The 25,056-nt window shown below is 45.1% G+C and overlaps 2 protein-coding genes across 8 annotated transcripts in view; both read left to right on the top strand.

Moving 5' to 3' along the window:
- The window catches only part of WDR97 (WD repeat domain 97), an 88,144-nt gene extending 79,935 nt beyond the window's left edge, over window positions 1-8,209 (top strand). The window contains exons 29-30 of the mRNA XM_050939482.1: window positions 723-784; window positions 7,784-8,209. Coding sequence (XP_050795439.1) covers window positions 723-784; window positions 7,784-7,986 — 265 coding nt within the window. The 3' untranslated portion in view covers window positions 7,987-8,209. The remainder of the gene's footprint in view (window positions 1-722; window positions 785-7,783) is intronic.
- Window positions 8,210-11,186: 2,977 nt separating this feature from the next.
- Window positions 11,187-25,056, top strand: part of NUGGC (nuclear GTPase, germinal center associated) — an 89,661-nt gene continuing 75,791 nt past the window's right edge. For 2 of the 7 annotated variants that reach the window (XM_050939283.1, XM_050939284.1), the window contains exons 1-5: window positions 11,193-11,330; window positions 20,203-20,330; window positions 21,676-21,863; window positions 23,083-23,192; window positions 23,812-23,883. In XM_050939283.1, the coding sequence (XP_050795240.1) occupies window positions 20,230-20,330; window positions 21,676-21,863; window positions 23,083-23,192; window positions 23,812-23,883 (471 nt within the window). In that variant the 5' untranslated portion in view covers window positions 11,193-11,330; window positions 20,203-20,229. Of the gene's footprint in view, window positions 11,331-20,202; window positions 20,331-21,675; window positions 21,864-23,082; window positions 23,193-23,811; window positions 23,884-25,056 lie in introns of all 7 variants that reach the window. The other 5 variants (XM_050939286.1, XM_050939280.1, XM_050939285.1 and 2 more) reach the window with 4 other exon arrangements.

Here is a 25,056-nt window from a genome sequence, read left to right as displayed (position 1 = left end):
TCAGGAGTGGACATTAGACCTCCTGCTTTAGGGCTTAAGTCAATCACTAGCTATCAGAGACCAGGATAAGACCGAATGCAGGGGGCAGATTATCCTGCAGCCGCTTCTGTGGAGTTCTTACATCTTATTCTGAAGCATCCAGTGCTGGCCACTGTCAGAGGGAAGATACTGAACTATCAGGTGGGCCTTGGGTCTGATCCAATCTGTCAATTCCTATGTTCCCAGGCAGGCCTTCATCTGATCCTTTATTCTGGGCCACACCATCCTTCATTGCATCCCCCTTCACTTGCCACTAAGGGCCAAGCCTTATGAGCATGAAATGGAACCGGTCGCAGCCCCCCTGATCTTTAATACAAAAGGTGTGATTGACGACACCTACTGATCCCAGCATGCAATGCTGCATCTGTATCCAAGAGGCAAGGTTGGAGCATTATGTGCTGGGGCCTGTGGTCACTACAGTGCACACGTCAGTAATAGGATAACAGTGGCTCACATTACACCGTAGGATGCTATGGGTTGCACTTTGACCACCCGCATATCGCACGTCGTTTGATAAAACCGCAGTGAGAAATCACAACTAGCAACTTTACGGGGTGGGATGTCATACTACCAGCCAGGAGCAGGCCGGCACTCGTGGGTTTGCCTTCACACCCTCTTCCATGTGTAAGAAAAAGAGTCTCCAGCACTTCAGAGTGCAGAGAATAATGACTGTTTCTCTGCAGGAGCCAGGCCATCTTGCGGCTCGGAGAGACCAACACTATGGCGCGAAGGAGACCACCCCAACGTAAGTAGTGGCTCTCACCACCTTCTCCCTGATTTTTCTCTGCCTCTCCTCTCTTTGTAGCCTCTCTCTCTCCCATGTTAACAGTGACCTGAAAAACTTTTCACCAGTTAGGTGCAGGGTTCTGTATTTAGTATTGTAGCTTTAATCGAGATCGGGTCCCTGTTATACTGGGGTTGTACATCTAGTAGGACACAGTTCTTTCCCCAACAAGCTCACAATGCAGGTTAAGACCAGACACGACAATGGGTGCCACAAAGCAGCCAACCCATGGGTATGGGAGGGGAGATAAAAGAGTTACACTGATAGTAATAATTCAGCAAGTGTTACTTACGAAGACTTGCTGGCTCACACCTGGATAAGTTAGGGTTTTTTAAAGGACATGTGAATAAACAAACAAACCAGGTGTTGAAAGTTCCCCACTGTCCAAGTGACTCACAGCTGGAGCGGGAGTCACACATCTGCCGCTGACTTAGAACAATGCTTCCTCAGCTCTCGTCCCCTAATGCCCCTACTCCACGTGCGCCACACGGATGATATCATCATCTGGGCCCATGGGAAGGAGGCCCTTGAGGAATTCCACAAGGATTTCAACAATTTCCACCCCACCATCAACCTCAGCCTGGACCAATCCACAGATCCACTTCCTGGACACTACAGTGCAAATAAGTGATGGTCACAAACACCTCCCTGTACCGGAAACCTACTGACCACTATACTTACCTACATGCCTCCAGCTTCCATCCACCACACGATCCATTGTCTATAGCCAAGCTCTAAGGTACAACCGCATTTGCTCCGATCCCCCAGACACAGACAGACACCTACAAGAGCTCTATCATGTGTTCTTAAAACTACAATACCCACATGGAGAAGTGAAGAAACAGATTGACAGAGCCAGAAGAGTACCCAGAAGTCACCTACTGCAGGACAGGCCCAACAAAGAAAATAACAGAACGCCACTAGCCATCACCTTCAGCCCTCAACTAAAACCTCTCCAGCACATCATCAAGGATCTACAATCTATCCTGAAGGATGATCCCTCACTCTCACAGACCTTGGGAGACAGGCCAGTCCTTGCTTACAGACAGCCCCCCAACCTGAAGCAAATACTCACCAGCAACTACACACCACACAACAAAAACACTAACCCAGGAACCAATCTCTGTAACAAACCCTGCTGCCAACTCTATCCACGTATCTATTCAAGGGACACCATCATAGGACCTATTCACATCAGCCACACTATCAGAGGCTCGTTCACCTGCACATCTACCAATATGATATAAGCCATCATGTGCCAGCAATGCCCCTCTGCCATGTACATTGGCCAAACTGGTTAGTCTCTATGCAAAAGAATAAATGGACACAAATCAGACATCAAGAATTATAACATTCAAAACCAGTCAGAGAACACTTCAATCTCCCTGGCTACTCGATAACAGACTTAAAAGTGGAAATTCTTCAACAACAACAAAAAACCCTTCAAAACCAGACTCCAACAAGAAACTGCAGAACTGGAATTAATTTGCAAACTGGAAACCATCAAATTAGGCTTGAATAAACACTGGGAGTGGATGGTGTCACGGAGTGTGGAGGAGATCAGGCCCTGCACCCCCGGCTTCCTGCGGTTCACCGTGACTCTCAGCCAGGCAGTAACGCAGAAGGTTTATTTAGACGACAGGAACACAGTCCAGGACAAGTCTTGCCGGTACAGACAACAGGACCCCCTCTAGTTAGGTCCATCCTGGGGGTGGGGAGGGCAGAGTCCCGCTGAGAGGCCAGAGCCCCTTCTGGGCTCCCCTCCATTTTCCAAGCCAGCTCCAAACTGAAACTCCCTCCAGCCTCTCACTCAGCCTCCCCCGGCTCCTCCCCCAGCCTTTGTCCAGTTTCCGGGGCAGAGGTGTTACCTGGCCTCCAACCCCCTTCCTGGGTTCTCGTGTTGTGTGCTCAGGTGTCCTCCCTCAACAAAAATCTCCCATCCCCAATGCAGACAGTCCCAGCCAAACTCCCCTGCAACCTTCCCAGGTCAATACTCCCCACTCAATATTCAAAGAACACATTAAGAACATTCCCACTTTGTCACAGATGGGTCACTATAAAAACTAAAAACTAATTTTCCCCGACTGTTACTCACACCTTCTTGTCAACTGTCTGAAAAGGGCCACCCTGATTACCACTACAAAAGTGATTTTCCTCCTGTTGATAATAGCTCACTTCCACTTTTAATTGAATTGTCTCATTAGAACTGGCCCCCCACTTGGTAAGGTAACTCCCATCTTTTCATGTACTGTGTATATATATTCTGCCTACTGTATTTTCCATTGCATGCATCTGATGAAGTGGGTTTTAGCCCACAATAGTTTATGCCCAAATAAATATGTTAGTCTCTAAGGTGCCACAAGGACTCCTCATTGTTTTTACATCTGCTGCTGGTGTCACACACACTCTCATGCCAGTTGGAATGTCACTCGCTAGCAGGGCTGCAGGCAGTGATCAAAGTTTCCTATTCAGCTCCTCTTCCTGCCCACAGGAGGCTGCTTCTCCCTGTTCCCTCAGTACAGCCCAGCCCCAGGAGTCTAGGAAGTGGGGAGGAACAGGTAACCAGCACAGCTCTTCAGTGGTCCTTGTTCCAGCCCCTCTGTCACGCAGTGAATGTCACTCTCCCTGAGGGTGTTAGTGCATCAGTGTGTTGTAACTCATGCTTAGGAACAGTCTGACTTACCCTTCTGAATTGTTTTATGCTGAGTTTATTCGGGGCTGGGGGTGGGGGGAGAAGAACCAATTAAATGGTTGCTCCTATTGGTTGTGTCTTTGGATGGGTGGCTTCGTAACTATGTAGAACCTTAATACAAAGACCCTCCTTTGTCCTATGACTGCAGAGGTGTTATCTGTCCACTTTATCTTGAATGATCTCTTGTAACGTGTTAACTTCTTACGCTCATCAGTCTGTTCCACCTTGTATTTAGCTATGACACTCTGAATATCTTTCCCAGACCTGAAGAAGAGCTCTTTATAACCTTAAAAGCTTGTCTCTTTCATCAACAGAAGTTGGTCTAATAGAAGATATGACCTCAACCACCTTGTCTTTCTAATATCCTGGGACCGACATGGCTGCAACAACACTGCACACATTTGAAAAAGAGTTATTTCCAAAATCCCTCACTAATTTGGTTTATAGGAATGGAGAACAAAGCATCAACAGCAAGCAGACAGTATTTCAAGGAATCCTGAAACAACATACATGAGCAAATGCATCATCTCAGTGTTAGTGTCGTATTAGGTTGGACAGTGACCTATTAGATACTAGCATGCATGCAATGCTTATCCTCTTATTTCTGAAACCATTCCTGAATGTAATTACATTTCACATCCTTGTGGGGGGAAATACCAAAGAAGCCAACCATGAAGTAGCATTTAACTTCAGAAAGGGGATTAACACAAAAATGATGATGCTAGTTAAATGGAAATTAAAAGGTACAGTCAGAAGTGAAATGCCTGCAAGCTGCATGGAAACTATTTAAGAACACCAGAATAGAGGTTCAAGGTAAACATATACTCCAAATATAGAAAACAGTAAGAGGACCAAAAAAATGCCACTATGGCTAAGCAAAAGAGTAAAATAAATAGGTGGTTAGAGACAAAAAGACATCCTCTAAAAATGGAAAGTCATATCCTACTGAGGAAGAGAGAAAGGAGCATAAACTCTGGCAAGTCACATGTAAAATAAACTTAGGCAGGCCAAAAAAGAATTTGAAGGGCAACTAGCAAAAGACTCAAAATCTAACTGCAGTTATTTTTAGTACATCAGAAGCATGAAGCCTGCCAAACAGTGGGGCCACTGGATGATCAAGTTGCTAAAGGAGCATTCCAGGAAGACAAGGCCATTGTAGACAAGCTAAATGAATGCTTTGCGTCAGCCATCACTGCAGAGGATGTGAGAGAGGTTCCAACATCCAAGCCATTCTTTTAGGTGACAGTTCTAAGTAACTGATCTGGATTGAGGTGTCAGTAGAGGAGGTTTTGGAGCAAATTGATAAATTAAACTATAATAAATCACCAGGACCAGATGGTATCACCCAACAATTCTGAAGGAACTCAAATATGAAATTGCAGAACTACTAACTCTGGTATGTAGCCTCTTGCTTACATCAGTTTCTGTGCCTAATGTCTGGAGGATAACTAATGTAACATCAACTTTTAAAAAAAGGCTCTAGAGGTGATCCTGCAATTACAGGTTGGTAAGCTTAACTTCAGTACCAAGCAAATTAGTTGAAACTATAGTAAAGAACAGAATTATCAGACACATAGATGAACATGAAGGTTGGAGAAGAATCAACGTGGCTTCTGTAAAGGGAAATCATGCCTCACCAATTTATTAGAATTCTCTGAGCTTATCAACAAGCATGTGAACAAGGGTGATCCTGTCGATACAGTGCACTTGGACTTTCAGAAAGCCTTTGACAAGGGCAAAGATTCTTACGCAGAGTAAGCTGTCATGGGATAAGAGGGAAGATATTCTCATGGATCAGTAACTGATTAAAATATAGGAAACAAAAGGCAGAAATAAACGGTCAGTTTTCACAGTGGAGAGATATAAATAGTGGTGTTCCTCAAGGATCTGTAGTGGGATCAGTGCTATTCAACATGTTCATAAATTATCTGGAAAAAGGGGTGAACAGTGAGGTGGAAAATTTGCAGATGATACAAAATTACTTAAGATAGTGTCAGGAACCATGGATCATGAGCCCTGGTCCACTGGGGCTAGTCACTCCCACTTGTCACCCAAGTGACCTGCTAACTGCTGCTGGAATAGAATCATAGAATATAGAATCTCAGGGTTGGAAGGGACCTCAGGAGGTATCTAGTCCAACCCCCTGCTCAAAGCAGGATCAATTCCCAACTAAAGCAATTGAACTCTGACAGAACACTCCAGTCCAGGGATCTGATTGATTGGACATTGGGGGTCTTAACTGGTCCCCAACTTCTCTTTAACTCAAACACAGGAACAGGAAGTCCGTGCAACTGGATTCTCCCTGCTTAGGGCTGCTTCCCCTGTGATACCTGCTCCTACTGCCTGCTACTGATCTCCTGGTAACCTGACCCCGTCTGCCTCCATACATCTGACCCTCAGTTTTGCTCTCTCGTTTGCCTCGGACTCTGACCTCCTGGGGTCTGACCCATCTTGCCTCCTGACTCCTTCTCCGACCGCTTGGTCATACCACCAATGCCCCAGCTTGCATGGACCACTGAGGCTACAGGAATGGGTCTGGTCAGTAGAAAGGACTTCGCTAACCCTTCAGGAGCACTGGATGTACTCAAGTGGGCCATCCATCTTCAGGCAGACAACTCAGCCCTGCAGACCAGGGTCATCCAGCTGACCTTGGAGAACCAGCTCGTGCAAGAGCAAATCACACAGTTGTGTGCAGAAAATGCTGCACTTCAGACAGGGCTCATGCAGCCCTGTTCCCAGGTACCACTGCTGGAATGGTTTGATGGTCATTGCCAGTGATTCCAGGGATTTATAAACCAGTGGTGTCTCCTATTCATGTTGTAGGCTCAATCCTGTAACATTGATTGTGCAAAACTGAGCCTGGTCATCAGCCTGCTGTCTGGGGAAGCACTAGACTAGGTTGCCCGCGTCTGGGAGCATGACAGCTCAGTACTGCCAAACTGAGAGGTCTCCCTGAAAGCCATGTCAGTATTTGTGATTGGGTGTTTACTTGCCCTGAAAGGGGTTAATGTAGATTGAGAAGGGGGCTAATTAACCCAACAGGCCAGAGCTGAGCGGAATCAGCAATCCTGTGACTGTATAAGGAAGCCCAGCTGAGGCAGAAGGGGCCAGGGTGGATTTATAAATGACTGGGCAACAAAATGGCAGGTGAAATTCAATGTTGATAAATGCAAAGTAATGCACATTGGAAAACATAATCCCAACTGTACATATAAAATGATGGGGTCTAAATTAGCTGTTACCGCTCAAGAAAGGTTCAGTGGCAGTCAAAATGCCAAGAGAATAGTAGGAACCATTAGGAAAAGGAGAGAGAATAAGAAAATATCATAATGCCACTATATAAATCCACGGTATGCCCACATCTTGAATATTGTGTGCAGTTCTGGTCACCCTATCCCAAATATATATATGTGTGAATTGGAAAAGGGACAGCAAAAGAACAAGAGAAATGATTGGGGGTGTGGAACAGCTTCCATATGAGGAGTGATTAATAAGACTGGGACTTTTCAGCTTGGAAAAGAGACGACTAAGGGGGGGATATGCTAGAGGTCTATAAAATCATGACTAGGGTGGAGAAAGGGAAGAAGGAAGTGTTATTTACCCTTTCTTGTAACACAAGAACTAGGGGTCACTCAATTAAATGAACAGGCAGCACGTTTAAAACAAACAAAAGGAAGTGTTTCACACAATACAGAGTCAACCTGTGAAACTCGTTGGCAGGGGAGGTTGTGAAGGCCGAAAGTATAACTGGGTTCAGCAAATAATTAGATAAGTACATAGAGGATAGGTCCCTCAATGGCTATTAGCCAAGATGGTCAAGGACACAACCCCATTCTCTGGGTGTCCTTAAACCTCCGACTGCCAGAAGCTGGGATTGGACAACAGGGCATGGATGATTTGAAATTTCCCTGTTGTGTTAATTCCCTCTGAATATCTGGAACTGGCTACTGTCAGAAGACAGGTTACTGGGCTAGAAGGACCATTGGTCTGACCCAGTTTGGCTATTTTTATGTTATGTGCTGTCCTTTAGACAGTCATTTCTTGTGTGAAAATGCAGTCCCATTAGGTGCACAATTGGCAGTCTTGGGTATACATCATAAATGTATATATGAACATACGACATTTGGGTAACACACAGCCATCTAGTTTGGCCATAGGTTAAGAACACACATGACGGAAAGAAATAGCAGTCAGAGCGCTATTCAGAACTACTGCATTTTTAAAAATTCTTTCTCTTAATGTATTTTTGTTTCTCCCTTCAAACACAGGTTTCTACCTTCCGCGCATTTTTCCACTCCCTTTGTTGACGGGATTTGTACATGCTATTAAATTGCCAATGCCAAGAATCAACGTGAACCCATTTCCACCTGATTCTGACATGCCAGCTTCACAAAATACATTCATCTCCATGCATCAGAAAGTCCAGAAATATTTCATCCCAAAGTTCTCACTTGCAGATAGCTATCCCTGAAGACATGGCTAGCCAAGATGGCTTTGCATCGACCGGACTCCTAGACTTGATAATTAGCAGAGGCCACTGAATACAGAATGTTAACAGGCTCTTCTAGGTCTGGCTATAAGGAAACTAAATAAACTATAGTCTATATATATGGTAAAGATGGGAGGTCCAGCTGAGTTATACACCATCTGGGTGGAGCAAGCCCCGCAAAACAAAACGCACCGGGGAAATAATAAATGGAATTGGAATTGTTCTAGTCAATAGCTTCAGACTCCATTACTGTCTCCTCTTCCCTGTTCTTGAAATGTGATGGAGAACCATTGATTGGATATAGCTGTGTACCAAACTCCTAGTTCCATCAGCAAAAGGGGTGTAGCAATATGTGGGAAATTAATCTCTGCTCCCATCCCTGCTTCCGTATGTAGGAAGGAGAAGCATAGGGCAGCCGGAGAGGCAGCACCTTCAGGAGTGAGGATGAAAACATACCCTGACCAGTGGGAGAGTGGAGTTTACAGTGGAGGCTTGTTGAGGTGCTAGATCTTGGGCAATGTTCATCCCTGCTGTAACCCCAATGCAATCAATGGAGCTACACCAGGAGTGAATGGCCTTTCAGTGCTGGACCTCAGCATTTTTTCTCAGGATTAGATCCCTGGAAGGGTGCTGTTATTCCCTCTCAAAAGCATGCAGAGAAGCACTAGTAGACCATCAGTTCTGGAGAGGGGCAGTAGTACAATCTATGCCCTGACATGGTTGTGGGGTGTGACAGTGTCTGCATGGTTGGTCTTTGGGGGTAGTGTTTGCTCTGGGGGCTGGTAATTTTAGGGAGTGGGCAGTGGTGAAATGGGTGGAGTGGCGCAGCAGCTACTCTAGAGGGTACCACTTGGGAAAAATGGGGCATGAGACACGTAACTGCCCTTTGTCCTTTTGAACATGTATCCCCATGACTGCTCTGGCCATGCTTTGAAATGTGGATTTCACAAATTCTTCAGACAGTTCAAAGTAAGAAATGGTTAGTAGTTAAATAAATGTGCCAGAAAGATCAGGGAAAAAAGTAACAGCCATTTTAATGTAACGCTTGGCATCTTAAAATATTTATTAGTCTTCGTATAACCAGAAAGCATTCAATCTTTAATCATTTCAAGGAACCCATTTCATCTTTATTGCTATTTTAATTAATTAATTAATTACTCTATCACTTGATCACAGGGTGAGATATGAGGAGTTGTGCCTGAGGGGGGTGTGGGTGATGCTGAGATGAGGTAGGGGGTGGGACTCAGAGGCTGCTTGGGGGCAGGGGATGATGTGGGGGAAGGGGTGGCCTGGTTGGTGGTCAGATGGGCTCTGGGGCAGGGGGTGATGTGGAGGGTGAGGGTGATAAATAATAATAATAGGAGATATACCAACTGCCTAGAACTGGAAGGGACCCAGAAGGTCATTGAGTCCACCCCCTGCCTTCACTAGGCAGGACCAAGTACTAATTTTGCCCCAGATCCCTAAGTGGCCCCCTCAAAGATTGAACTCACAACCCTGGGTTTAGCAGGCCAATGCTCAAACCACTGAGCTATCCCTCCCCCTCTAATGCTGAGATGTGGCTGGGGTCAGAGGGGGTTCTGGGGCAGGTGGTGGTGTGGGGGGGAGGAGGTGATGTGGGGGGAGGGGTCAGAGGGGGCTCTGGGGCAGGTGGTGGTGTGGGGGGAGGACGTGATGTGGGGGGAGGGGTCGGAGGGGGCTCTGGGGCAGGGGTGATGTGGGGGGTAGGGGGGCTCTGGGGCAGGTGGTGGTGTGGAGGGAGGGGACGGAGGGGGGCTCTCGGGTGGGGGTGATGTGGGGGTCAGGGGTGATGTGGGGGGAGGGGTCGGAGGGGCCTCTGGGCTCGGGGTGATGTGGGGGGAGGGGTCGGAGGGGGCTCTGGGGTGGGGTGATGTGGGGGGGCTCTGCGGGGGGGGGTGACGCTGCTCTGAAGGTGGCTGAGCGCGGGCCCCCCCAAGGGGGCGTGGCTCGGAGGCGCCAGCCCCACCCCCCGAGAGCGCAGCCCGCTGCCGCCTTTCAGTTTCGATTCCCCCCGCCGGCGCCCCGCCCCGCCCAAACCCCAGCAGCCAATCAACGCGCGGTGCGCTGGCGGGAGGGGATCACGTGGGCGGCGGGCCGCGAGCGGGGCGGGCGCGGGGTAGGTCGCTGAGCGGTTGAGGCGCGAGCCGAGACAGGCCGGAGCGCGGGAAAGTGCCGCCAGCTGGGTCCGGTGAGACGCGCCCGCGGGAGGCGCTGGCTGGGGGGCGCGGGGCGGGGCGGGGCGCGGGCTGCCCGCGGCCTGGCTGGGGCGGGGGCGCGCCCCGAGGGTGGCACGTCACTGGCGCAGTTCAGTGTTTCCGGGGCCGCTGCCCCGCGCGGTGCGTGCGGGGACCCCGCGCAGGGGCCTGGCCCTGCGGGCGCGGCGCTGCGGGGGGGAGCGGTGCCTGGCCCCGGAGGGGTGAGCAGGTGCCTCGCTGCCGCTCCGAGCTCGGAAAGTGACTGTTGGGGAAGTTTTATGAGATTTTAACTTCTCCTAATGTGACTTTAGCAGACGGAGCCATCTGACCGGCTGGCTCTGCGGCTGCAGGCTGGGAGCCACTGCCTGGCTCGTGGACCGCTTGCCTGTTCCTTCATTAAACAGCCGTGAAACGGGTCATGCTTCAGTGCGAGGTGTCTCACCCCTCTTGTGCGGCCTCAGCCAGCCGCTGAGTGTCTGGGGTTAGGAAGAAACTTCTTCTCGCCTCCTTGTTTGTCTTGGGTATTTAGATCGTCATCGCTCTGGGGCTGAGACTCTGCCTGTTTGTATGAGGTCTGATGAACTGGGGCTGCTGGGCATTGCTGTAATACAGTGAATAAAGTTACCCACTTTGGAGTTTCTTGCACTTTCCTCTGATACTTCAGAGACAGTAAACTGAGCTAGATGGACATAGGTCTACCCAGGTGTGGCAATTGCTCTGTCTCCTTCTCTTCTTTTTTTGATCTGTGTCACCTCTTCTCTCTCAGGGGTGTGGCCTCAGGTCTTCACTGTGGGTCCTCAGAGCTGCTTGGACAGCTGATATGGGGCTAGTCCCCACATTCTGGAGACTCCTTAGTTTTGTTCTGCCTTCTGTAGCATCTACTACAAGAGAGAGAACTAAAAAGCAAAACAAACACACACGCTGAAGAGTCGATTTGTCTCCTGCCTGGAATTACTGTAACCCCTTCCCCCTGGCAGCTCAGACTAGGAGGATGGTAGAGAAAGGTCCAAATGGAAGACCAGAGCTATGTTCCTCCTGCTCTGTATCCCTCCTGGAGGATGGAGAAGGAATGGTGTGTGCATTGTGCACTCCAGCTGTCTCATCTGAAAGGTCAGAAAGGTTTTACTTTGGCCATCTTAACCTGTCCCAGGAGTTGGTTCCTCACGTGTGGGGAGTCTGACAGTCAGGTTGTGAATGCCTCGAAGAACAGTGGAAAAATGGAGAGAGCTCTTTACCCCAGGTTGCTGCCCTTTGATGTACAGGGAACCCATAAGCAGGACTGGCCGAATCTGTCACAGACAAAACAAGGAGAGGCTGGTAAGACTGTTACATCTGTTCAAATCGAAGTCCAAGAGAGAGAGAAGTCAAGTGGAAAGTCAAGATCTTCACAAGAGAAAACTCAATCTCAGTGTCTGAAACACAGGATGAAGTGATGCAAGAGGAATTTTTTTCCAGTTTAGTCATTTGAGAAGATGTTACAAAAGGTGATTAGATACTGTACTTGGGTATTCTATCAGATGAGCTCATTAGAAAAGATTCTTAGGAGGGAGAAGAGGAGACTGCTACAGAAATTACAAAAATTAAAATAAAAAAAAATAAAATTCCCAGCCTGTTTAGAATATGAACCACACATTCCCCTTCACATCTTTTTGGAAAAAGTAATTAAGTCTGAAAGGGAAACAATGTCAAAGTCTCCGAGATTGTAGAGTTTTTTGGGAAGCCTGGAGAAAGTGCTCTATAGATAAGCAGATCTTGTCTGCTTGTCTCCTCCCAAAGCGGATAGGGCAGTTTCAGCACTAGTCAGAGATACTGCTATCCAAATGGAAGGGGACTTTTTCCCAAAAGAACCAACAACTGTAGAATGGAAATACCACTGACACGTATTTTTGAGGCTGCATCTTCCTCTATGAGGTCTTCCGCTGTTGCAGCATACTGGCCTGGACTGAGTTTGGTAGACGGACTGCCAAAAAGGTTAAGATAGATCAGTGCAGTTAGGTTCGGAGTTAAAGAAAATCTTAGTGGCTTCAGCATTCATAGCCAATGCAACCAGAGATGCTTTGGAGGTCATGGCATGTGCTGAAGACGTGAATGTGATGACCAGACAGCACCTCTGGTTGTGAGCCTGGAAGGGCGATATAATGCCAAAAATATGTTAACGGCTTTGAAATATTCAGAGGTCAGTTACTTGGGAGCAGTTAGACAAAGTGGTGATGGAATTGTCAGATAAATCAAAAAAGACCTTACTGAACCCATCTACTTCCAGAGCTGCGAAAAAGGATAGTTGACCTTATTATAGGTCTAAATATTTTTTTCATGGCTATCTGAAATATGGTAGGTGAGACAGCAGTAAAAGCAAATGGAACAAGTCTAAACCTGGAAAGAGGAGAGACTAGTCTTCCTGCAATGGAAATTCGAACACTAGAAACAGTGTCTGATAATGGTCAGGAGAGGTCTGACAAGAAACACCTAGTGGGGAGACTATTAAAATTCAAGGACTAATGGCCTCTCTCCGCATCAGACAGATGGGTCCTGGATGTAATTTGATAAGGTTGCATCATAGAACTTTCAAACAAAGAAAGGTCTCTGTGCCTGAAAGCATCTCAGCATGCAGGGACTTAGCTAATTATCCCATTCTATTGCGTTTTATGTCAAGGGTACTATTAAGGGCTGAACACTTCAATAGTTTACTCAATAGACCATCCACAGTTGATCGGTGTGTCCTTGATAAGTTACCCAAGAAACCCATCAAAGAGGATCTCAGCCTCCCGCCATCAGTTGAAGTCATGAAAGCCATTAAACAATTGAACCCTGGCAAAGCATCTGGAAAAAATGGTATTTCAGCAGAAATGTACAAAGTAGCAGGTCCAAAGGGTATTGAAGTATTTCACAACATTTTGAGTAGCATTTGGGAGGAAGAAGAAATGCCACAAGACTTCAACGATGATGTTATTGTGTCACTGTTTAAAAACAAAGGCAGCAAAGCTGACTGTAGAAACAACAGAGGCATTTCTCTTCTCTGTACAGCATGGAAAATACTAGTTTGCATTCTACTGAACAGACTCATTGTGAACGTATCTGAGGAGAATCTGCCAAAAGCGCAGTGTGGTTTCAGAGCTGGTTGTAGTGCTACAGACGTGATCTTGGTTGTAAGGCAAGTCCAGGAAAAATGTTTGTTTAGAGCAGAACATGGACCTGTATGCAGTTTTCATTGACTTAACCAAAGCTTTTGATACAGTCAATGGAGAGAGTATATGGGCTATTCTACATGAACTGGGTTGCCCCGGAAGGTTTATACAAATCATCTGTCTGTTTCATGGCCACATGATTGTGCACGTGCTCTCCAATAGTGACTTCTGATGCATTTGAAATCTCAAATCTAGTGAAGCAAGACTGTGTACTTGCTCCAATGTTGTTCTTTTAGTATGTCCTCTGCCATGTCCCTAGGGACTTGGATCAGGGGATATACATCTGCTGCTGCCTCGGTGGATCCCGCTCTAAGACCAAGACACTTTAGAAACTTCTTGTCGAGGCACTTTTTTGCAGATGACTGCGCCTTGATGGTCATAGACATGACGACCTTTCAGGTCGTCATTGATAGGTTTTCTGAAGCATCCCAGCTCTTTGGCCTCACCATCGCTCTTGGGAGGACAGAGGTCTTGTTCCAACCAGCACCTCATTCCAATGCCCCAGTACCAGCCATCTTAATCCAAGGCACGCAGCTGGAAAATATGGATCAGTTCAAGTATTTGTGTAGCACCATCTTGAGTGACCGTTCCCTTGATAAGGAAATTGCCTCCAGAATTAGTAAAGCCAGGCAGGTTCTTGACCGACTCTGAGCAAAAGTCCTTAACCAACGCAACATTTGTGTCTCCTCCAGAATGAAGATTTACACTGCTGTGGTTCTAACATCTCTCCTGTATGCATCTGAGACTTGGACTCTTCATAGACAGCACATTACATAGCTTGAGCAATTTCACATGTGCTCCCTCCGCTCAATAATGAGCATTCGCTGGCAGAACAGAGTGACCAATATTAAGGTCCTGAGAGAGCGCAAACAACCAGCATTGAGGAAATGCTACTGAGAGTACAGTGTGGGTTGATCGAACATGTCATCAGAATGGAAGACCACTGTCTCCCAAAACAGATCTTGTATGGGGAGCAGAGTCAGGGCAAAAGAGAGAATACCTGAAGAGCAGTCTCTAGTGATCTGGTGTCAGTTTCAATTCAAGCAAATGCTTTAGAACAGGATTCACTGGCATTCTCTGGCAAGATCAGCATTTAACAGGTTTGAGTGGGATAGACGAAATCTGAAGGCTGCAAGTGAAAGGCACCACATAGCTGCATCGTAGCAAAAATCATAGATATGGACTTCCCATGCCCTTGGTATGGCCGACTGCATCAGGGTTCGGACTTTGGAGTGATAGGCGTAGCCATAAATGAGAATTGTAACAATATTGTCATCTTTGTCAGCAATGGACTACTAACACTAATAAGGGGACTCTGAGAGAAAGGAGCCATCTAAGTTAACTAAGCAATTATCTGTGTGTGCTTACAAATTAACAGGGTGATAAGAAATAGCCAGCATGGATTTGTCAGTAACAGATCATTCCAAACCGACCTAATTTCCTTCTTTTGACAGGGTTACTGGCTTAATGGATGGGAGGGAACCAGTAGAAATGATATAGCTTGATTTTTAGGAAGGCTTTTGACAGTATCCCACATGATATTTGCATAAGCAAACTAGGAAAATAGGGTTTAGATGAAATTACTATAATGTGAGTGCACAGCTTATGAAAGACCACACTGAAAGAGCAGTTATCAGTGGTTCGCTGGCCAAACTGGGAAGATGTTTCTTGTGGCAATCAATCCTGGGTCTGGTACTACATTTTCACTAATGACTTGGATAACGGAGTGGAATTTGTTTATAAAATGACACTATATTGAAAGGGGTTGCAAGCACTTTGGAGAATAGGCTTAGAAGTCAAAATGATCTTTGATAAATTAGAGAATTGATCTGAAATCAAGTTGAAATTAAATGTAGTAGTTTGCACTTGTCATTGAAAAAGGAAAAATCAAATGCACAAGCCAAAAAAACCCCCAAAAGCCAAACAGCTGGCTAGGTGGTAGTACTGCTGAAAAGGATCTGGGGGTTATAGTGGATCACAAATTTAATGTGATGCAGTTGTGAAAAAGGCTACTATTACCCTGGGGTGTATTAATAGGAGTGTTTCTATGTAAGACCCAGGAGGTAATTTTCCCACTCTGCTTAGCGCTGGTGAGGCGTCAGCTGGGAGTATTGTATCCAATTCTGGGCACCACACTTTCGGAGAGATGTGGCTAAATTAGAGTCTAGAGGAAAGCAACAAAAGTGAAAAAGGGCTTAGAAAATCTGACCTATGAAGAAGACTTTGAAAATTGTTACAAGATCCCCCCCTCACCCTTTTTCTCAAGACTAAAGATAGGTTGTTGTTTTTTTTTAAATATGTTAAGGGCTGTTGTAAAGAGGATGGTGATCACTTGTTCTGTGTCCACAAAGGTAGAAGCCTACAGCAAGGGAGAATTAGGGTAGATATTGGGAACAACTTTGTAACTATAAGGGTAGTTAAACTCGAATGGATTTCCAAAGGACGTTGTGAAATCCCCATTATTGGATGTTTTTATGAACAGGTTAGACAAACACCTATCGGGTAGTCTAGGTTTACTTGGTCCTGTGTCAGCACAGAGGGATGGATTTGAAGATTTCTCAAGGTCCTTTCCAGCCCTTCACTTCTGATTCTGTGATTCTCTGATACCTCAGTCATGATCTGGACAGGGTTGGCTTTTGCTTGAAGTGTTGCCTCAGCCATGGAGCTCTCATGGTGAACTTGCTCTGTCTTCCAAAGAGTCTGCTTTGCTTGTCTCCCTGAGGGTTGTGGAGGTAAAGGAGGAGTCATTAAGCTCAAGAATCTCCTTAGTGGTTTGTCTGTTACAATGACTGTGATTGGCTGTCTGAACTCTTACTGATACTAGTATTTTCAACATCTGCTGTTGTGAGTACCTTAATATCAGAGTTTCTAGCATTGATGGCATCTGGCTCTGGGGCTCCTGTGTGAGATGCTCTGAGCAATTGAAGCCTTGATGTCACTATATTAGATTTTCTGTTCATGATGTTGTGTTGCTGGTGCTGGTGATTGGGTCCTAGTGTTTATCAGCTTGTTCATTTCTTCAGTGGTGAATATACTATATGCTTATGAACCACGGGCATATTGGCTTTATTAGTATCTCAGGATTAGTTTATGTTAATCTGGAAGGGGAAGAAAGAAGGTCTCCTTCATGAAAAAGAACCTCAAGACATTCTTGCTGGCAGCTGACTTTTTTTAACCATGATTTTCAGAGGATTGGGAGGGTGAAAAGATCCTTGACAGCCCCATCCCAGAGGGTTCCCATCTGTGTTCTTTTCATCAGATTATGCTGTAGCACCACTATCAGTCTTCTCTTGCTCTCTCCTTCTGAATGACTTAAAATTTTTTGGAAGAAGTCTTGGAGGCTGAGACATTGGGCCAAGAAGAACGCCAGATCAAAAAAGTGTCTCATTTGTTCAACATCCATTAGATAAAGCAACCTGGCAGAGTGGCCCTCCCAATAAATTAGGGTGTGGGTTTGTTTGTTTTATTTTTGAATGGGCAAAAAAATCTTTGGTTAATTCCAGCTTCCCTATCATCTCCATCCAAGACCGAAAATGGTGGGTGTCTAATCCCTCAAGGGACTTGAATATTTCTATTTCAGTTGCCACAGAGAATTCAACTTTTTGGTTCCTCTTGTTTCTCACTACCCACTTCTGGAGTGGGAGGTCAAAAGCTAACTACCAAGTAACCCTACCTAAGATTCTCACCTGGAACAAACTCTCTTTTCTTGATAAAGCATGAATACAATTGGTAGTATAGCTTTAAGCAAGCCCTTAAGAGCTTCTGCTGCTTGTGGTTTTGTAAGAACATAACAGGAAACCTACAAAGACAGATGTAGGAGGGGGCCATGGGCTGCCCCTCTTCCCCGTGGAGCAGGAGCTGCTTTTGTCCAGCTTCAGAAATTACCCAGATTATTTGTTGTGCATGGACGACGCTAGAGGTTGCCTAATGTCCATTCTAATAACTGTCCAAGCTGATGCATGCTATGAGCTAGAGATCTCATTCCACCAGGTCTAAGATGGGCTCTACCACATGTCTCAAAAGTTTTTGTTTTAGTGATATGTAAGGCAGCTTTCTGGGTTTGTCTGGACCTTCATGTGCCATAACTCTATGGGGAAGGAGTTCTGGCATACTGCCAGTAGAGATTAGAAATAACAGGATAGATAGTTGGGCTTCTATCTTGTATGTCCTGCCCAGGGTGCATACAAATGAACACTGTTCTCCAGAGAGTGCCAGACTCTTTCCCCTATAGTGGTGACCAGTTCCGGCAAATAATCTCAAACCATCGATGCTATGTAAATTGACCACATTATTTTGAATTGCAGTAGCAACCAAAGCCTTCATTTGGGATGTGGGGCCCCGTTGTGCTAGGCACTGAACTAGCACATCCATTAGGAAGACACTGTCTCTGCCCCAGAGAGCTTACAGCTTTCTAACAGACGTCAGGAGAGAGCAGGGGTGGGGTGAGGGAGAGGGTACCAGTGTAACAAGTTTTAAGGACTTCTAGGATGCTGGAGGAGTGTGCAGACTTAACGCACCAGGTTTTAGATCTAGCTTCAATCCTTGCTGCTGTTTTTTTCTTCTGGTGAATAAGGAGTTGTTGACATTAACCCAAATGCTGGAATATGTATGTGCTGGTAGGCAAGAGATCACTGTGATGGCAGTGACTACCGATGCTCATGTAGTTAATAATAACAGGATTCTTTGCTGCTTTTAATGAATATAAAGTCTCTTCAGAGTGACAGATTTAAACTGGTAAATGATAAACATAAACTACTAGTCACAAGTTATTGATTAAAAGATCAGTATGAGTTTTTGGAAGCTTGTATGGGGTGCATTTTTTTCCCCTCCTTTCTTAATGACTGAATAGTTGGACTATAGACTTGCTGATTCAATGGAACTTCCAGGTATGGACCAGTCCTTCACGCCTTGTGTAGGCAAAATGCCCATTTGCCTTTGTAAGATCTGGATTGGTCCTTGAGTTTGTGTGATGCTAAGAGTTGGTGAGCTGCTTCTGTCAGATGAGACATAAAACCAAGATCTAGTCCAGTTTTCATTGAAGATCTGTGGCTCTTTTGTTAACTCAGTGGTCTGGCCAAATTCTTCTGGCCTAAATAACTAATGTTGTTTCAACATAATGGAGCAGGTGGTATGGGACTCAACTGGTAAAGAATTAAAGGAGGGCAATTTAATGCCAATCAACATGAGTTTATGGAAAATAACACTAGATAGTTTTTTTTGAGATTACAAGTTTGGTGAGTAAAAGAAATAGAAATAGTGTTGATGTAACATACTTGGATCTTTGTAAGGCATTTGACTTTGTACTGCAAAACATTTTGATTAAGCTAGCATGATATAAAATTAACATGGCACACATGACATGGATTAGGAGCTGGCTAGCTGGGAATCATTGAGCAGGTATGTTTCTAGTGGCATGCCACAGGGATCAGTTCTTGACCCCTATGGTATTTAACATTTTCATGAATTACTTGGAAGAAAACAAAATCATCACTGATAAAGTTTGCAGATGACTCAAAAATTGGGGAAGGGGTTAAATAATGAAGAGGCTAGGTCACTGATACAGGGTAATCTGGATTGATTGATATAATGGTCACAAGCAAACAAATGTATTTTAATACAGCTAAATTTAAAAGTATACCTTTAGGAACACAGAATGTAGGCCATACATACATACAGTATGGGGGGGACTGTATCTTGGAAAAGATTTGGGGGTTGTGGTGGATAGACAACTGAATATGAATTCTGAGTGTGATACTGTAGCCTAGAGGGCTAATGTGATCTTGGGCTGCATAGGCAGAGAAATCTTGAGTAGAAGGAGAGGTAAAATAGCGCCTCTGTATTTGGTACTGGTTTGACCACTGCTTGAATTCTGTGTTCAGTTCTGGTGTCTGCAGTTCAAGATGGATGTTGATGAACTGGAGAGGGTTCAGAGAAGAGCCATTAGGAAGGTTAAAGGACAGGAAAATTACACTTCATAGTGATAGACTCCAGGAGCTCAGTCTGTTTAGCTTAACACAGAGAAGGTTAAGGGGTGGGTTGATTAGTCTATATGTATCTGCATAAGAGAAAAAAAATTGGATAATCAACTCTTCAGTCTAGTCGAGAAAGGTATAACATGATCCAGTGGCTGTGCAAGTTGAAGCTAGTCACATTCAGATAGGAAATAAGGTGGCTGTTTTTTTGTTTTTAACAGTGAGGGTAATTAACCATTGGCACTATTTATCAAGAGTTGTGGTGGATTTCCCCACCATTGGCAATTTTAAATCAAGAATGGATGTTGATCTGAAAGTTATGCTCTAATAATTATTTTGGGAAAGGTTTCTGACTTAGTTATGCAGGTCAGACCAGAGGACCACAGTGTTCCCCTCTGGTCTTGGAATCTATGGAAAGGACACTCTCTTTTAGGACCAGAAAATTAATAATGATTGTATAATGGTCTGTGCAAGATCTATGATGTTCCATACCAAGGTTGGTTATATTTCCATGATGGGCACAGTATTTCCTATACATAATTTGTTAAACCTTTGGGATCCTTGGGATGTAAAGCACGATATAACTGAGGGAACCTAGAAAGAAAAATTTATGTTCGCTTTACTTGTTGGCCATGGAACTTGGTCTTCCACTTTTGACCCTGGACTGCTTCTTCGGTTCACTTTGTGGATGGTGATATTTGAAGTTTCTGGGATAAATGCATTGAAGAGCTGTAGATAAAGTGGGAATGTTTTTGTGAGCAATGTGAAACTTACATGCTTCATTCACTTCATTTTTAATTTATTCCCACCCTCTCTCCCTTCCAGATGTAAAGCAAGTTTGTATTCTCTGAAATGGCAACAATCTGCCAAACACACGGTGGGGGGCTCAACCAGTGTCACCTGCGCAGCATAGGCCGCAAAGCTTCTGTCTCCGGTGTTGCAGAGGTTATCCAGTGAGTACTGTGTAAGACAGCTCTTGGGCTGCTCTGCTCAAGAATGAACACGACATGCTGGGATTCGTATTTTACGCCTGTGTTTCATGTTAAATATGAGTGGTGATGGTCCGTATTCTAGATGGTGTCCAGTATTGAGACTAATTTGTTATGATGTGAGTCTGATTTGACAGAGTATGTTCTTAGTTTAGTTTAATATCATTAATAGTAGCTTACCTATGTTTTCTTGATTTTATTTTAGTCTGAGATTTGTAACTCTGTCAATTTTATAAATTATATTAAATTTCAATAAGCAGTACGGGTCCCAGAACCTTTCGAGGGCCTAGATTGGATACCAGCTGATCAACCTAAAAGTCTGACCAGCTCCTCTTACACGAATTTGGTTCTCACAGCTTGCTTGGACAGTTTTGACTTCGCCACTTTGAATATTTAACAGAACAGTCTTGGCACTGTCAGTGCAGTGGGTTTTTTGTTGATTATTTTCCCCCAGATGTGTACATTGAACATCTCTTCTTTTCTGCTTATGTTTCCAATTTCTCTAGGTTCTTTGTATTATTATAAGTTGCTGTAAGGGAGGTTTAGGTTGGATATTGGGAAAAACTTTTTCACTAGGAGGGTTGTGAAGCACTGGAATGGGTTACCTAGGGAGGTGGTGGAATCTCCTTCCTTAGAGGTTTTTAAGGTCATGCTTGACAAAGCCCTGACTGGGATGATTTAGTTGGGAATTGGTCCTGCTTTGAGCAGGGGGTTGGACTAGATGGCCTCCTGAGGTCCCTTCCAGCCCTGATATTCTATGATTATTTCTGTGCCCTGAGTGGTATTTGACTCCTCCTACTTTATTATTGCCCGTGAATGTAATTTATTAGCTGTTTACTCCTCCTTTTTCTTTTAGTTCATTAATAAAAATGCTATATAAAATCAGCTGTAACTTAGTCCTCACAGTATTCTGTGGATTTAGTACAGATTACCTCTTGCTCTCCTCTTCCCCCAGTGGGCTCCTTTAATGTGTGTCAAGTTGGGCACCCAAAGATCAAGACGCCCATAATCACTGGTTACTCCTGAAAATGTGAGCCCTGTGTTCTCTGAAACCACTCCCTACTATGCTGAGTTAGTTTTGCTCTATGTATCGTCTCTGGTAGTGACCAGAAAATGACGATACATTACTCCAACTGTAATTCAGTTGCTAGACCTTGGAAATTCTACTGCACCTATTTGTGGTACAGTGAGAGGTGTTTTCTCCAGTCTCTTGTAATCACACTGCTTTCCATGAAATCCAGACTTCTGCAGAAGCAGCTATATGTAACAGAGAAAAATCTGACTTTTTTTTTTTAAACTTTGTTTAAAGTTTCTATAAGGCAGTTACCCTGATTGGAAGAAACAAAGATGTTGTGGACTATTTCGTCAGTTGTCCAGTTTCAGAGAGAAGAGATTACATTTCCCGGACTCATGCTAGAGTGATTCGAACCAATGATACTTACAGACTTGTGGATTCCAGCTTGACAGGTGTTTATGTGAACGATGTTAGAATCAATGGTAAGTGTGGAAGGAAGACGTTCGAGGGTATCTAGAGGAATCTTGTGCGTTCCTCTCTCAAGGATCAGATGTTAGGACAGGGGTCAGCAACCTTTCAGAAGTGCTGTGCTGAGTCTTCTTCTATTCATTTTAATTTAAGGTTTCACATGCCAGTAATACATTTTAATATTTTTTAGAAGGTCTCTCTCTGTAAGTCTATATATTATATAACTAAACTATTGTTGTATTGTAAAATAAACAAGGTTTTCAAAATGTTTAAGAAGCTTCATTTAAAATTAAATTAAAATGTTGATCTTACGCTGCCGGCCTGCTCAGCCCACTATTGATCTGGGGTTCCATTCACATAGGCTGGTAGCGGGCTGAGTAGGGCCTGCGGCTGGGACCCTGGCTGGCAAGGGGCCAGCAGCCAGAACCGCAGACCGGCAGCGGACTGTGCGGGGCCGGCGGCCGGTGCCCCAGACCAGCAGTGGGCTGAGCGGCTCAGCCTGCTGCCGCTCAGGGGTTCCATCCCCGTGCTCCTGCCAGCTGGGGTACTGGCTGCTGGACCCGCTCAGCCCGCTGCTGGTCTGAGGTCCCAGCCCTACCCACATACAGTGAGTACCTACCTTCTATCTGGTTCTGGCTCATTATCTTCCCCTCTCTCTGCACTGAGCTGAGGGTGGGAGTGCACTGAGCACAGGGCTGGGGGTTGGGGATAGGGTCTGACCAGGAGCTAGAATGAGGGAGGGGGCTCAGGGTTGGGGCAGAAGGTTTGGGTGTTGCGTGCTTACCTGGGCAGCTCCCGTTTGGTGCTAGGGGTGCAGGTGGGAATGTGGTTGGGCTAGGGGGTGCAGGAGCTCCTGTTTGGTGCTCAGGGTGGGGGTGGGGATGTGGAGGGGTGCAAGAGTCAGGGCAGAGGGCTGGGGGCATGTGAGGGGGATGCAGTTATCAGGGCATTGGAGGAGGGGCTGGGTACGTGTGGGGGTGCCAGAGTCAGGGACTCCGGCAGGCAGCAGCATGCCATTAAAAATCAGCTTGTGTGCTGTCTTTGGCACATGTGCCATAGGTTGCCAACCGCTGTGTTAGGATATACATAATAGATCACTTTATTTGATGCTTATTTAACATTTATATTATGGTTTCTTTATCTCCTGATGTAATGCGTCCAACAATAGTTCTGAATTTTTGAAAAGAGTGATTGTTTGTTATGATGTGTAATATTTTTGTTTTAAATTTTCAGGTACAGTTAGCTTGCAGGAAGGAGATACTGTGACCTTTGGACATCCTGCAGGGAATGGTATCAGGCCTGGAACACGAGTTCGTCAGCCAAATTCAGAATTTTACTTTCTGGTACATTTTATTCTTTCTTTCATCTGTTGTAAGCGTAGCTAAAGCATGGCTCGGGGGTCAAATGTGATCCATATTGTTACACAGTGCGGCCTGTGGTTACCCTCCTCCTTAATACAAGGCACGTCCCATTGGGAACTATGAGTCCCAGCATGCTGTGCTCTATTGTGATCCAAATGTCCTGTCCTCATTGCAGACTGGATGGGAGTGGCTGTGACCTGATTGACCTTAAATAAATTAAGTATTGCGTTTGTGCACCTGGCAGGGTCCCGTCAGTATACCAAAGTTTTAGAGACCTCTGTTCTAATTAGTGATACTGAAGAGAACTCCCATAAGTTCAGTATTCAGATGACTTTGATTCTTTTAATACATCAGTATAGTTGTTTAGCTACAGACTCTGGGAATGAGTCACTTTTAAAGGTAACTAAGTAAGACTAACTTGCATTAAAATTGGAAGACTTGAAAAAACCTGACTTCCTTTAAGCCTGAAAACTGAAATCTGTTAATTAGCAGTAAATGATGCAGTTTACAAGGTGTTAGGCCTCATCTTCATTTTAGTCTTCTGGATCTTGAATTAAAGTGAGGTTGTGTTTCAGATAAACCTCTTGCACTTCTGTTTCAGTTTGAACATTGTTACTGTAGGATCGATCAGTTGCGAAGTGCACGTGGAGAGGTGAGGAATTCGCTACCACAGGTGAGGCAGAACATAGGAAAAAAATTACTAGCAGTACTCAGGGTATTTCATCTGACAAACGGTGTTCCTTTTTTCAGCTAAGAAAACTAATGGTGGAAGTATGTGAAATGCTCTCTGACCCCCTGAATCAGTTCCCCTGCTCATTGCAGGAGTCATGCTGTTGTTTGTTCAATACACATGTGTAATAGGTGCTTTTCAGACAAATGAGACCCAGATCCTGGCCCAGTATACTTTATTTTCTAAATTTTAGACAAGATACAATGAATGATAGCAATAGACAAGATTGGGAATTTGGGAAGGAAGGACAATGATTACAAAAATGTCATACTGTTTGTGTGTACATCTTGAAGATTCCATTATAATAAATAAATACATTTATATTAGAAATGGAAAAAATAATAAATACCTATTGTATGTATACATTTCTTAATCCTGTCTTCACCAAGCACTGCTTCCCCCTTCGCCCCCCTTGCTGAATTCCCTCTGATCACTCCTGCACTGCTTCTAAATTCTTTCAGGGGTGCCTACAGTGGCCAGACAGAACAAGAAAGAAGTGTGGTTGGAACTTGGACCAGTTCCTGAAAAACAGCACTGACTACGTTTGGAGTGTAATAAATATCAGCATCCCCAATTATAAAACTTGGGTCATAGACTCATAGACTCATAGGTCAGAAGGGACCAATCTGATCATCTAGTCTGACCTCCTGCACAAGGCAGGCCACAGAACCCCACCCATCCAATTTTATACAACCCCTATCCCAGGACCGAGTTATTGAAATCCTCAAAAATGGTTTGAAGACCTCAAGCTGCAGAGACACCACCAGCAAGCGACCCGTGCCCCACGCTGCAGGGGAAGGCGAAAAACCTCCAGGGCACCTGCCAATCCGCCCTGGAGGAAAATTCCTTCCCGACCCCAAATATGGCGATCAGCTAAACCCTGAGCATGTGGGCAAGAGTCACCAGCCAGCACCCAAGAAGGAGTTCTCCGCAGCAACTCAGTACCCATCGCATGCAACATCTCCCCGCAGACCATTGAGCAGACCTGTCTGGTGGTAATTCAAGATCAATTGCCCAAATTGACGATCCTATCATAACATCCCCTCCATATACTTATCAAGCTTTGTCTTAAAGCCAGGAAAGTCTTTTGCCCCTACTACTTCCCTCGGAAGGCTA

This window comes from Gopherus flavomarginatus, chromosome 2 (genome assembly GCF_025201925.1).
Source record: "Gopherus flavomarginatus isolate rGopFla2 chromosome 2, rGopFla2.mat.asm, whole genome shotgun sequence".
Lineage (NCBI taxonomy): Eukaryota > Metazoa > Chordata > Testudines > Testudinidae > Gopherus > Gopherus flavomarginatus.
The sequence above is the reverse complement of the archived record's forward strand: the minus strand, read 5'-3'. Positions and strand labels throughout refer to the sequence as shown.